This window comes from Ictalurus punctatus, chromosome 2 (assembly GCF_001660625.3).
Source record: "Ictalurus punctatus breed USDA103 chromosome 2, Coco_2.0, whole genome shotgun sequence".
Classification (NCBI taxonomy): domain Eukaryota; kingdom Metazoa; phylum Chordata; class Actinopteri; order Siluriformes; family Ictaluridae; genus Ictalurus; species Ictalurus punctatus.
Genome location: NC_030417.2, coordinates 4,648,253 through 4,663,958, shown reverse-complemented (window position 1 = coordinate 4,663,958; position 15,706 = coordinate 4,648,253). Strand labels below are relative to the sequence as shown.

At 37.5% G+C, this 15,706-nt stretch overlaps 1 protein-coding gene across 1 annotated transcript; it reads right to left on the bottom strand.

Annotated features, from left to right (window-relative positions):
• Positions 1 to 1,472: 1,472 nt before the first annotated feature.
• On the bottom strand, positions 1,473 to 11,562 carry LOC128634940 (uncharacterized). Its single transcript, XM_053685901.1, has 7 exons — positions 11,009 to 11,562; positions 10,614 to 10,916; positions 4,911 to 5,057; positions 4,472 to 4,621; positions 4,318 to 4,389; positions 4,056 to 4,123; positions 1,473 to 3,496 (listed from the first exon to the last, which is right to left on the bottom strand). Exons 1-7 carry the CDS (start codon positions 11,013 to 11,015, stop codon positions 3,383 to 3,385), a joined length of 861 nt encoding a protein of 286 aa, XP_053541876.1. The 5' UTR covers positions 11,016 to 11,562; the 3' UTR covers positions 1,473 to 3,382.
• Between the last annotated feature and the right edge of the window lie 4,144 nt (positions 11,563 to 15,706).

Below are 15,706 nucleotides of genomic sequence, written 5' to 3'. Positions count from 1 at the left end.
GCTTTTTTGTCTTCCATTAACATACCAAACACAATATGACGTTGTCTTATTTATTTGATATGTTTTGTGTCTAGGCGTTTAGATACGGTATGTCCTCCCGAAAAGTTTTAACGAAACTACACTCAGAGAATAGATGGTCAGGTGTTTCTATATGCTCATCACAAAAGATGCAGCTGTTATGGTCAAAATTAAACATCTTTCTTAACTAATCATTTGTAAGATACACATTATTTAAGACTTTAAAATGATTTTTTAAAAACATTTGCAGGAACAGGAAAGCCAGTGTAGTCTGTCTGACACTTCCTACATTCAATTTCAGGAAATAAATCCAAAATTAAGTTTCTTTTACTTGATACAGGATGCAAAACTTTAACAAACATACTTCTTTAATGACCTGTTTGAGACGATGTTTCCAGAATGTCACATCCATGTAAGGCAAGTGTAATGTTAAGGCAGTTGTAGAATTGAACATTTTTCACCATTATTAAAAGTACTTGTGGAATGGCTTTAACTATACTGGGCAGCATTGTTTAATACCTCCACTGATTTCAAAAGATGTGAGGATCCTTGTAATAAAGAAATGCAATCATTTGTATTATAATATAGTTTCAATAATCTAGCATACGTGCTGTAACCATAAACTGATGCTCTGTTGTATCAGGAGCTTCATGAAAGTCAAGAAACAGAACAAACCCATCGTCTACAAACTCACCACTATCATCAGGAAGATCTTGTACTAAACGGATATTATTATGTATTGATGTTTGTCTCATAAAGCCAGATTGTGTCTCACTGATTACCTGTGTCAGACCTTTTTCTTTAGAGGAGAATCATAGATATGAGTCTACATTTTATAGTCTGTGTTTAACAGAGTTATAGGGTGATTATTTTTCCTGGCTTAAAAAGTGTGAACAATAAAGTTCTCATAAGGAGCTCCAGAAATATCTGTAAAAGCTGGCAGATTGATATTTCAAGCCCAAGAGATTTATCAATTTATCAGAGGCAGTTAACTGCTTGGTTCAATTCTTTAATGGTAAAATCTACTCCACATTTATCTCTAAATTGTTTATTTATCTGAGGGATAAAAAGTTTGATTGAATCAAAACATAGTTTTCTCTCCCAGCTTTTCTCATATTAATGTTATCCAGCCTAGATTGTTATAAGAGCAATTTTGATCCTTTATTTACAGCAAGCAGAAAATGTCTTTCATAAAGTCCTCCTCTTCTAACAAATTAATTTTTTAATAATTGCATATTAGTTACAAATCTTTAAAGAAGTTACATTTCAATCAAACTTTTTCCATGTATAAATAAGATTTCACAAAATGGTGAACTAATAAAAAAAAATTCTTGATACTTCTTCCTGATTGAGCTGAAGTTTTGGAGCATTGAAAACCTAGACCGCAGCGACATCTGGTGGTGTGCTGTAATTATTGGAGCCCGAAATCCGAGGCTGTTAGTTTCATAATTTTAATCCGTTATGATTCTGATAAAATTCTGTGCTTCAAATGTATTTATTTATGTGAAAATATTAGGGATGTGATTGTGCTACAATAAAACTTTCAAATATCATGCTCCACTATAATTTTTTATTTATTTTTATCACTGCAAATAGTAGGAAAATATATAAGCTACAAACAAGCTACACGAATTTTACAAATGTTTCAAGTAAAAGCTTTAATATATTTTCAAATGATGAATATTATATTATTTAAGAAGTGTGTGCACAAGCAAACCCAAGAAGAGTGAGAAACTTAATGTAAAGAAAACAAAAAAACATTTATACCTTAAATGTTTAGACCTGGTGAGATGCCTGGAAGACTTAAAAAATAAAAGAGTGTAGACATGATTGTGCAGTCAACAAGATCCTTATAGATCCTTAAATGAAACCATGTTAATGTCTGTGCAGAGGTTTGCATGTCCTCCTTGTGTTTGTGTGTGCGGTTTCCTCCCACTGTCTAAAAACATGCAGGTTTACTATGTTAGATTGCCCCTGGGTGTGAATGTGTGTGAATGGTGCTCTGAGATGGACTGGCGTCCCATCTGAATTCTCCCACCTTGTGCCCAGTGTTGCTGGGATAGAGTCTGAATCCATGACGACGCTGACCAGGATAAAACAGTTACTGAACATGAATTAATAAATAAATTAACCCTATAGCTGCACCATGCTGTATATAAGCCATAGTACATATGTTTTCTTTTCTTCTTCTCTTTATGGAAAAGAGGATGCTATGTTCCAGCAAAGTGAGATTTTCACATACTAAAACACTGAATGCTAAGGGTGTCAGATGTAATCTATGCCATGCAACCACAGGATTGGTTCATGTCAGCGGTTCATGCACGATGCCTATTTCCAGCACTTGGTCTCACAGTGGAACAAGCTGCACAATTCATCAGCATGAGGCTGGTTCACTGCCACTCTGACAAGGGACAGACATTATTAAGGACCGACAGCAGGTGTAACAGCAATTCCCCTCCTCACATGTGCTAGAGTCCTTTAAGGCCCCTCTTTAAGATATTATGCAGGATGCTAAATTACAATCATGTCACTTTATGACTTTGTTGAAAGGTCATACACACGCCTCTGACAAGTATTAGCAGTTTATAAAACCACAGTTGTGTTCATAACTAGCGTTCTCATGATACTTCAGAGCCACTGTGAGACACTCAGCGTGTCAGAGGTACCACGAGACTGTGGTCAGGGCAGTGGAGACTGATGGGAAAATGGCTACTTCCTCTTTCTCAAAGTTAATGAAAGTTGTGCCATGCACAGAGAATACTGTGTGATACTCCACACTCAACAAGCACACTATCATGCACCCTTTAACATGCAATAATGTTTTCACAACAATTTCACCACAACTAGTTTAGAAACACACATTCAGTCCAGAGAGACTTTCCCACGACAGTCACAAACAAGAACTTCTACAGCAGTCGTATTACACAAAACAGGGTGATGACAAAAGATTTCTAGAACATATAAGAGGTGTCTCAGTGGTTAAAGTCTCTGGGTTGCTGATCAGAAGGTCAGGAGTTCAAGCCGCAGCACTGCCAAGCTACCATTGTTGGACTCTTTGGCGAGGCCCTTAACCCCCAATTGATCAGCTGTTTAAATGAGATAAATGTAAGTCGCTCTGGATAAGGGCGTCTGCCAAATGCCATAAATGTAAATAAAAAAACAAATGATACAAAATAATAAATGATAATAAATGACAAACACTCAAAATATAATTTGCAGGATTATCCATCAGCACACAAATATGATTAAATCTGCTATTTATGGTCAAATAAAAAAAGTCACAGTAACATGCTCATCATGCTTAACATGGTGTGTATTTAATATACTGCATGTATTCAGTATTATTCTAGATATTTACTGTGGATTAGATTGTTAGAATGCTGGCATATTCAGTTTTGTCTCCAGCGTTGATCTGGACCCGTGCTGCTCCGGCTGTGTTCATGTGGGTTACAGTAGAGTAAGTAACACCAGGTTCAGTCTGTGGAAAGACAGAACATGAAAATTATACATATAACACACACACACACACACACACACACACACACACACACACACACACACACACACACACAGACACCAGTTTCTAGTGCTTTTATATATCTGAGCAGTTGAGGGTTAAGGGCCTTGCTCATGGGTCCAGCAGCAGAACTGGTATTTAAACTCACAACTTTCCAAGGAGAGGTCCAATGACGCAACCATTCAGCTAAACACTGCCCATGTGTTGTTCTGATAGAAGCAGCAGAAGATATTTTCCTATAACTCACTGTTCAGTGAAAGCATGTGTGTTTCATGTGTGTTACCTGCAGTGTATCACAAATACAACTAAATCTCTAAAGGTAGAAACAAATCTGCTAACTGTTACTGTAGAAGCCATGCAGAATGAAATGGAGATTAAATTTAGAATACAGTAGGACTCTGATGGACGAGGAGAATTTGATGAAATTTTATAGTTCCTTTTCAGTCATTTATCTTCTGATTCAAAGACTTAAAGATAATAATAAAAATGCAGCTGAGCTCAGGCCTGCATGTACACTAACCTGATCCTTCCGCTTTCTCTTACAGTCCGGACGTCCTTCAGTAATCACCTTCTCTCCACATCTTCCTCCTAAAGAGAAAAGACCTCAGAAATCACACCTCTAGTGGAAACTACACAATTTCATTTTCCTTATCCAGAGACACTTACAGAAGTGCTGCTGCTTCTACAGGATTCAGTTCATCAATCTCAGAATCTGTTGTGTGTGTGTGTGTGTGTGTGTGTGTGTGTGTGTGTGTGTGTGTGTGTGTGCGTGTGCGTTGTACCTTTGCGTCTCCAACAAATAAATGCCACTACACCGGGTATCACCAGCAGTAAAACCGCCAGAATGCCGAAAACTGTGCAATAAAACACACCAAAATGTTAATAAATGTAATAATACAGATGTGTATTTTCATTGCTGATGAAAAGTTTTGGCACCTAGAAGGAGGCTGCGGTGTGTTTGCTGTTTATCTTGTTCCAGTGTTGTTGAGGATGATGCAGGTGGAGAGTTTGTTGTTTTACTCTGAGGCGGTTCTGATGGACGTGTTGTGTCTGTTTTCCTCGAGTGTGTTGAAGTTTCTCTTCTTCCTACTGAAAAGACAAAAATGATTAAAAATAACTGTTTGGATTAATGACTTTAGGATTTCAGTTAAACTTAAAATCTGTTTTTATCGTCTAAACTGGGAAACAAAAATAGTGGGTTAAATTCAGGTAACATGTGGTGCAATTCACATGGTGTGTGTGTGTGTGTGTGTGTGTGTGTGTGTGTGTGCCTGCCTCTGTGTAGCCAACAAACAGAATGTAAAACAGTATGTACTAATAAATAAATGTAATAATACAGATGTGTATCTTCATTGCTGATGAAAAGTTTTGGCACCTGGAGGGAGGCTGCTGTGTGTTTGCTGTTTATCTTGTTCCAGTGTTGTTGAGGATGATGCAGGTGGAGAGTTTGTTGTTTTACTCTGAGGCGGTTCTGATGGAAGTGTTGTGTTTGTTCTCGAGCGGGTTGAAGTTTCTCTTCTTCCTACAGAAAAGACAAAACTTATTGAAACTAATGACTGTTTTTATCACTGTTAGTAATATGGCACATGACACTGGAGTGAAGCATGCTCACAGTCATTAATGAAAACATGTACTGTATTAATAAGAATGAATGATTATTAATGAATATGGAAATTAAATTATTCAATTAAATTACTACTAGCACTATAATTGAAAGAACTCTCTCAAATAGAGTGATTAATTGTATTTAACAACCACATCTCTTCCCAAAAAGTAAGATATAATTCTGGAGGGATTCGATCCCATCCCAATGACTTCCCCTTCTTCATGGCTATAAGAGCTTCCTTTAATTCTTCTAATGAAATTGGAACGTTCAGAAGTGCACATTCTATCTATCATCATCAGATAGATATGGAAGCGTGAGAGCCTGAAGAAAGTCATCACATGCCATCTCACAAAAAGCCAAATCAGATTGACATAATTTCTAATAAGAAGATTTAAATTCTGTATTCATTCCTTTGGGTTCACTTATCAAGCCATTGGGAGTTTGAATTGCCATAATATTTGAATATTTTTCACTGTTCTTCAGCCTAAGAGCTAGGAGATGACTTGGCTTAGCCCCATTGAAGTAATAGATTCTCCTCATTTTTTGCATCAGAAACTCAGCTCTATGGTGTAACAAAGAATTGAGTTCAAGGGCAGATTTAGTGATTTAGGGGACCTAGGCAAAATGTAGAAATGGGGCCCTCATTTCAGTGTTTTAACATCGACATTTACATTTTCAGCACATGTTGTTATTCAGCATTAATAGCAATAATCAGGGGTGAACTGGGACCAAAAAGTGGCCCTAGAGTTTCTGGCCCTTAGCGGACCACCACACCCGGCCCACAACATGCACCATCATAACACCCCGGTTCATTGATGGTTAGACCAATTTTTAACACCAGTTACTAGCATAAAAATATAACAATACAGAAACATAAATGCTATTTAAGCATATTTATATGAAGTAGCACTGAACAGATATCAAGTCATATTTGTAAAATAGGCAAACAGAAACAGAAGAACAGCGTGACAAAGAATATAAAACAATCAAGACAGCATGTTAGCTAGTCAGGGGGCATCATCTGGGTGCAGTGTAGGAGAGCTGCCCCACTCAGCTGTACAACTCCTCAATCAGGACTGAACCTTTTTATTTTAGCACTAACATGAATCCACATCTCATCATTTAACCCCCCAAAATAGACCACTACTACTATCACTACTATAATATAACATAATAATAATAATAATAATAATAATAATAATAATAATAATAAAAAATTTTATTTTCTAATATTAACATTATGAAATTAATCTTGATATTAGGCCTATATTAATAAATAAGTCTATTTCACTATGACCACTAACCAAGAGCAAACAGTAAGTTGCTGTATGCTACAGTAGGACAGCAGCTTATTCAAATATTCTTATTTTTTCTAAATTGTGGTAATATTTAAACATATTTATTTGAAGTAGCACTGAACATGTATCCACGTCTGAATGGCACACTATCATCATGTGACATTAAACTCACATATGATCATGTCTGCAGAGTTCAGATTCATATGGGGAGGGAGAGAGAGAGAGAGAGAGAGGGAGAGAGAGAGACAGAGAGTGAGAGAGAGAGAGAGAGAGAGAGAGAGAGAGAGAAGGACAGAGAGAAGGACAGAGAGAGAGACACACACAGACAGAGAGATGGAGAGAGATTGAGAGAGAGTGTGAGAGAGAGAGAGAGAGTGAGAGAGAGAGAGAGAGAGAGAGAGAGAGAGAGAGAATGAACCCTGCTGCCTGTCCCAGCCTTGCTGTTCTTTGGCTGTAATGCTAGAGCCTTGTCTTCACGCAAAAGGCAAAATCTGTTAATTTAAAACACTTTACAGGCTTTGATAAAAACTTTTTGCTTTCCTCCCACTCTCTCCTTTTTCAGCACCGCTGCTTCACTTCATTTTTACTCTGTCTGTACACTACACGTGACGTCGCCGGTGTATGCACGAGCGTTGATACACTCATAAATTAAGCATTCTGATGGCATTTTAGCGTATGGATTTTTAGAAAAACATAATTCATTAGAGAAAAGTAAAAATAAAACTTTCTTAACTACAAGTTCATGCAGTGTTTTGGGGGCCCTTGGTAGCAATTGCCAACGTTTGCCTAATGGTAAGTCGGCCTCTGACTGAGTTCTACATGTGTCACTATTATTTCTTTACTGGACATTCTCAGAATATGAACTCTGTTGAAGACACTCTAGCCTCTTTAATTTTGTCTCAAGAGTACATATTGCGTTTAATCTAGTTTTATTTAGGTGAGATGCAAATGAGGTAGAAGAATCCCGTCTGCAACGCTTTACAGCATCCCAGAGAAAACGAGGATTATCCCCTGAACCGGTATTCACCTCTATAAACCACAGTGTATTGTTAAAATGCAGCCTTGATTGGTACAGACACAAAAGAGATTTTAGCTGAGACTACACTGTGGTCAGATATAGAGGACATAATTACAACACTGTGTATTTCTGAATATGAAGCAGAAGATATGAGAATATAATCCAGTCTAGAGTAACTTTCATGTGTGTAAGAATAGAAGGTGTACTGCCTCATAGTGGGATGAAGAGTGCGATATACATCAATTACTCTAAAATCGGACATAAACCTACAGAGCAGTAGTCAATAAAGTCTGTGTTAAATGATTATGCAATCAGGAGCGGTCATGGCATGCATCAGCTACTGTGTTCATATGAGCACCGATGATTAGGAAACAATCCCGGATTCGCAGTAAAGTTAAGTAGTTAAAACAGGAAAACAATTTCACTCAGAGTGTAAATCGAAATAAAAGTGAAATTCTGACCCGCTATATATGCTTTTATGAATGATACACTACCATCCTCACAGCTGTATCTTTCCAAGATGTTAAAAGAAAGCCTTCAACGCGACAAACGAACCCCGAAATTTACTGTCTGATTAAGTCGATGCAGCAACATAATAAAATTTATTAGAGAACCTCTGGACGTCTGATTTCCTCAAACGCGACTCTTGATTAAGTGCCAGGTCAACGTGCTGTCTATGAAAATAATTAAGACAGGCAGCTCACTTAATGAGACCATTCAATCTGTTCACATTCCAGATAATTATATGAGGAGTTTCTGTTGCCATATGTTATGACTGCAAAAGTAATATAGCAGCACAGGGAGAACATCCAAACTCCGCACATGCAGGGCGGGAATCGAACCCCCAACGTTGGAGGTGTGAGGCGAATGTCCTAGCCACTAAACCACCCACTGTTAACATATTAATAACAAACACAAAGAATAGTTTGTCAAATAGGCCATCGGTATATGGCTAATAACATTTTCCTTCACACTAACAACTGACCCGATGTCTCCATAAAAACATCCAAATTAGTATTATAACCCCAAATCCAAAAAAGTTGTGACGCTGTGTAAAATGTAAATAAAAATAGAATGCAATGATTTGCAAATCTCATAAACCCATATGTTATTCACAACAGAACATAGAAAACATATCAAATGTTTAAACTGAGGAAATGTACCGTTTTAAGGAAAAAATAAGGTAATTTTGAATTTGATGACCGCAACACGTCTCAAAAAAGTTGGTACGGGGGAAACTAAAGGCTGGAAATGTAAGTGTTACTAAAAAGAAACAGCTGGAGGAACATTTTGCAACTAATTAGGTTAATTGACAACAGGTCAGTAACATGATTGGGAATAAAAAGAGTATCCTAGAGAGGCAGAGTCTCTCAGAAGTAAAGATGGGATGGAATCTGGATGGAAGCCTATGTTGCTCTAAATCCTGTATATACCTTTCAGCATTGATGGTGCCTTTCCAGATGTGCAAGGTGCCCATTCCATAGGCACTAATGCACCCCCAAACCATCAGAGATGCAGGCTTTTGAACTGAGTGCTTATAAAAAGCTGGATGGTCCCTCTCCTATTTAGTCCTCTTTAGTTTAGAGGACACGGTGTCCATGGTTTCCAAAAAGAATTTCAAATCTCGATTCACCTGAGGGACGAAGATCACGGGCATGCAATATCAACTTTCACCCTTGTCCCTTGCGCACAGAGATTTCTCCAGATTCTCAGAATCTTTTGATGATATTATGTACTGTAGACGATGAGATATTCATAGTCTTCACAATTTTACATTGAGGAACATTATTGTGAAATTGTTCCACAAATTGTAGACGCAGTTTTTCGCACACAGAGGTGAACCTCTGCGCATCTTTACTTCTGAAAGACTCGGAAAGACTCTGCCTCTCTAATATACTCTTAATATACCCAATCATGCCCCTGTCCCTACTTTTTTGAGATGAGTTGTGGCCATCAAATGAAAAATTACCTTATTTTTTTTCTTAAAATGGTAACAGCTGGACAGCTCCTTCTGAATGTTATCTAATCTGTCTTGCAGGGTTTTAAACTGTGCTTCAGTAAACAACTGTAACTTCTCCATAGCTGAAGCAATCATGGCGGTGAGAGACTCCCCCATCTTGTCCGCTTCATGTGTTTGTTCGAGTAGTGTCTGCCTGCCGGCGATCTTTCCCTGACCTGAACTCATAATCTAATAGCCAAATACTAAATAGTTAAAGAACAACCAAAAATAGTCAAGCTTGTTCACAGCCATTGATGAAAAAATTTACCTTCAACAGATACATTTTCTCTTCTTTAAAAATAAAGGTAAAACACTATTAAGATATTATTAAAATGTATTCCGATAAGTGTCAGCTGATATAAAGACTGCATTTCTCAATGTAAATGTCAAGCTGAGAGAAGACCTTGTGTAGTGATATAGATTTCTGTTGAGGTAAGGTTGTGTAATGACTTACTTTAGATCATTAGAACAACTCAGTTTGTAGCTCAGTCTCCTTCTGGTCTGTCTGTGTCACATAACGGTAATGAGGTGGCTAATAGTTTTATGCATGAGGGTAAAATTGTGCAGAAATGGACAAAGGTGACATTTCTGTAACGTGTCTCAAACGTGGAAATTGGTCTAAACGGTGACATGAAAACTTGCTTTATGTTACACAGTGAAGGATTTGATGGTGACCATCACTGCACTGTAAAACAGAGTTATGTATTATTTCTCTGATTTTAAATTAGAATGAGATTGATTTTAATGTCATGTCACATTATCATATAAATTTTATGTATCAGATACAAACTTTTTGATAAAACAACAAACAACTTTTGAAGCTTCTATAAATGTTTATGAAAGCTTATGCCAGTTGTAATGAAGGAATTATACTGGTGTCATGTAGCTCTATAAACACTACAGTGTTACCAAAATAAATCACAGATTAGACTGGGAAATATGTCAAATCCAATCAGATACCAATCCAATGTTTCAGGCCAGTCTGATATCCATAATCAGTATTTACTATTATTTATAACATGATTTATATTTTGTCACAATATGACTCGTTAGAGTAAAATGACATTTTGTTACAAATTTAACTATAATTCATTTGAACACTGATCAAGTCTGTTTTCACTGAATATCAACTTTTATTGTGTATTTAAATATTTTACCTTTAACATTAAGCCAGATGTCTCTGTATTCCTTCTCAGTTCTGCAGCTGTACAATCCCTGATCCTCTTCTCTCAGGTCAGATATGAGCAGAGACAGATTAGCAGGAGAAATGTGATTAAACAGCTGAAGTCTGCCACGGTAGTGTTCATCATTTAGCATTTCTTTCAGACGTCCTGTTCTGTCGCTCCTCCAGGTGAATCTCTGAGGTTTGGTGTGCAGGTCAGAGCAGGAGCAGGGGAACAGCACTGAACCACCTGTGTGTCCTGTGATTTTTGTCGGATTATCAGCAGAGAGAGAACAGCCTACAGAAACAAACATACAAAAACTCAATCTACTGAATACAATATGAAGTACAACATTTCACAATGAAATGTTAAGAAAAATACTTCAGTACATTTCATTCCAAAATCTTGAACCTACTACACGGCAAAACGCAGATCAGGAAAGTGAACTGAATTAGTAATGTAAAGTGGGCGGGGTTAACAGACTGAGGTAAATTCGTTGCCGTTAGCTTGGCCGGCTAAGGCATGATGGACATCACAAAAAAGGTTTCAAACGCTGTGACAACTGTTTTCTTGTTTAAACCTTCAACAAGTTAACAATTTATTCGGGTATTGTTAAACAAGTCCTGTTTAACCAAGGTTTAATACTTAAAAAGAGCCGACGCGCTGTCTTCCGCCATTTTTTTCTGAGCTCGTCCGCACCAGTCCTGTTGCATTATGGGATTTTTGACTCGCGTAGTGTCCATCGGTTGCACGCTGCAAAATCTCACCGGAAGCAGTACACCATCCGGGTATTTCTCTCCTACTGAGAATTCGGACATAACTACTACCCCTCTGGTGTACTGCTGTTCGCCTACTGTGTAGTAGGTAGTACACCATTTCAGACGCAGCCAGCGTGTTACAACTACACAATGTGCAGATTTCTTTAAACTGATCAGTTTCCAGTTTTAACAATTATTTACACACATTTCTTAATACTATGTTCACTTCTTTAAAAAAATTTTTTTAATGTGAACACAGTGCTGACAAATGCATTTAACTAGTATTTAAAAATAACAGTAAATAAGGTGTAATGCAAGAAGTGAAGATGGTCACTGACAGAGAGACAGCAGAAAAAAAGCAGGTGACTGTGACATCTATTCAAGCCTTTATTAATGTTTATGTCAGTTGTAATGAAGGGATTATACAGGTGTCATGTAGCTCTATAAACACTAGTGTTACCAAAATAAATCATAGATTAGACTGAGAAATATGTAAAATCCAATACCAGTCCAAAGTACATTTATATTTGTTCGTTTAGCAGATGCTTTTATCCAAAGCGAATTACACATGAGGAAATAAAAAGTAAAGCGATATATCAAGCAGAGAACAATACAAGTAGTGCTACAACATTAATAACTGAGTTTTAGAGAAGCAAAGTTTGCAGAGTAGAAGTGTAAGAGCCAGACTAAGGTGTTTAAAAATAAATAAATAAATAAAGTACTATAACGATCGAAACACTTCCTACAAGCATACACACCTCAAAACCTCAAAACTCATTCTACCAGATCACTAGTAAAGTCTCTCTCTCTCTCTCTCTCTCTCTCTCTCTCTCTCTCTCTCTCTCTCTCTCTCTCGAATTACACCCTGTATTTTCAACTACAGGATCCAAATTTGAAATCGGCTGTTATTATTATATTATAATTATTATTTACTTTTACAAAAAAAATTTTTTTTGAAAATTTATTGAATTTATTTTACCAAATTGTGTCAAAGCAGTGAAAACTGATACATGATCCAGTCTACATAGACCACTATTGTGATTTTTGAAAATGTGAACACAGTATGAATAAATAAATAAATAAATGCATGTAACTAATTGTAAAAAATAAAAACTGTGAATAAGGCGTAATGCAGGAAGTGAAGATGGTCACTGACAGAGAGACAGCAGAAAAATATGTGAAATTCACACACATCTATTTACAGCTAAGACCAGAATGAAGAAGTGACAGTTACAAGTTACAGGAAAATAACTTTTCTATTACACTTTATATGAGTTATTATAGATACATTCACTAAGACAGAGATTGTGAGAGATGTAATTCAGTAAATGTGTAAAAACATACACTGTAAGTATTATAGGGATGTAAAATAATCTCACTGTAGATCTGTTGGTCCTATTAATATTATAACAAGTAAGTAAAGTTGTTCTTAATTAAAACTCTAAATGATAAATATTTGATCATTTTACTAATATTCTCTCTCCTTTCTGTAATAGAAATACTGATTCTTCTACACACACACCAGTGAAACACGCGCTCACACACATTCTCACACTCACACACATTCACACACACACACACGCTCACTCACACACACACACACACACACACACACACACACACACACACACACACTGTCACACTACCGGAGTGTCTCTCTTTTATATACTTTGGTTTTCAGGAAATAGCTGCTGTGTCATTTCTCATTTTTGAAAATCTCTTTGATCACTCTTTCCATGACTCAATTTCATTGTATATGCAGTATTAATATTTATTCATATATTTTTTCATGTGGTGGTTTTATCATATTCATAGTATCATTGTTATCTGTCTTAGGTGCCACTTTCTCAGTTGCTCAAGTGAAGTTTGTTAGATGACCCCTAGGAAGCCTGAGGGACCGAGTCAACACAACAGAAGACTTCAGGAGCCAAACTTGTTCTGAGGTATTACAACGTGACAAAACTTCCTTTTCAATTCAATACAAATGACGCATGACACTTTTTATAAACTGGAAAATACTACTACAACCACTTAGAGTAATAATAATAATAATAATAATAATAATAAATCATCATCATCTAAACTAGATCATGTGACCTTAGTGAGTATATTAAAAATGGGAAAAGTACGTGAACCTCTAGGATTAGCAGTGTAATCTGAAGGTGAAATTAGAGTCAGGTGTTTTCAATCAATGGGATGACAATCAGGTGTGAGTGAGCATTCAGTTTTATTTAAAGAACAGGGATCTATCACAGTCTGATCTTCACAACACATGTTTGTGGAAGTGTATCATGGCATGAACAAAGGAGATTGCTGCGCCTTTGCAGTTTGCTAAAGATCACGTGGACAAGCCAGAAGGCTATTGGAACAATAGAATTTTTGGTTTAGATGAGAAGCGTTATGTTTGGAGAAAGGAAAACACTGCATTCCAGCATAAGAACCTTATCCCATCTGTGAAACATGGAGGTGGTGGTATCATGGTTTGGGGCTGTTTTGCTGCATCTGGTCCAGGACGACTTGCAATCATTGATGGAACAATGATTTCTGAATTATTCCATCGAATTTTAAAGGAAAATGTCAGGACATCTCCATGAACTGAATCTCAAGAGAAAGTGGGTCATGCAGCAAGACAATGACCCTGAACACACGAGTCATTCTACCAAAGAACGGTTAAAGTTAATGGTAAATGGTAAATGGCACACTTATATAGCGCTTTTATCCAAAGCGCTTTACACTGTCTCATTCACCCATTCACACACACACACACACACCAATGGTAGCAGATCTGCCATTAAAAATAACAGTTAATGTTTTGGAATGGCCAAGTCAAAGTCCTGACCTTAATCCAATAGAAATGTTGTGGAAGAACCTGAAGCGAGCAGTTCATGTGAGGAAACCCACCAACATCCCAGAGCTGAAGCTGTTCTGTACTGAGGAACGGGCTAAAATTCCTCCAAGCCGATGTGCAGGACTGATCAACAGTTACTGCAAATGTTTATCTGCAGTTATTGCTGCACAAGGGGGTCACACCAGACACTGAAAGCAAAGGTTCACATCCTTTTGCCACTCACAGATATGTAATATTGCATCATTTTCATCAATAAATAAACGACCAAGTATAATATTTTTCTATAATTTATTTAAACAGGTTCTCTTTATCTACTTTTAGGACTTGTGTGAAAATCTGATGTTGTTTTAGGTCATATTTATGTAGAAATATAGAAAATTCTAAAGGGTTCACAAACTTTAAAGCACCTCTGTATGTGTGTGTGTGTGTGTGTGTGTGTGTGTGTGTGTGTGTGTGTGTGTGTGTGTGTGTGTTCTTGCTTGCTGTAATCACTAGACTAAAATTAGCCCTAGCTACGCCCCTGGTCTCAGCATGTCAGAGTAACCACATGATTGTGGCCAGGGCAGCATGGGGGCTGATGGGAGAATGGCTACTTCCTCTTTCTCACAGCATCAGTTAACCAACATTGTGCTATGCACAGAGAATACTGAGTAATACTCCACACTCAACGAGCACACGGTCATACATCCCTTACAATCTTTTTTATACTTGGTTACATACCTTTCACAACACTGACGTCCCTCTCTCTCTCTCTCTCTCTCTCTCTCTCTCTCTCTCTCTCTCCACAGGAGCACCTTATCATTCCTATCACAGTGAACTGAAAAACACTAATATCAGTTAACACACTGAAAACCCCAACAAGGTGACTGTACTCAACTGATTGAATAAACTTGTTCCCTCATTTTAGGGCGTACTCACACTAGGCCCGGTTGTCTTGTACTGTGCCCAAGCATGACACACGCGCACACACACACACACACACACACACACACACACACACACACACACACACACACACATGCACGGACACACACACATGCATGCACACACACATGCATGCACACACACACATGCGCACACACCTGCCTGCACTCACACACACGTACACATGCATGCATGCATACAATTATAACTAGCGGCAATTTATCTTGGTCAGTCCACCTACTGGTGTATTTTAGGAGGTGGGAGGAAACCAGAGAACCCAGAGGAAACCCACATGGACATGGGGAGAACAAGCACAGAAACTCCACACAGACAGAAGCCCGAGCTCAGGACTGAAGCGGGGACCCTGGAGCTTTGAGGAGACAACGCTACCCACTGCATCACCACACTGCTCATAGATCCACAGAGTTCCCCTTTTGTATAGATGGTAATGAATAAAAAACACAACAGCTGTGTAACGCTAAACTGGAAATTAGCTGTTATTGTTTTTTATTTAAATTAGTTTATTTAGTTTTACAACAATTTATTTATAAGTAATG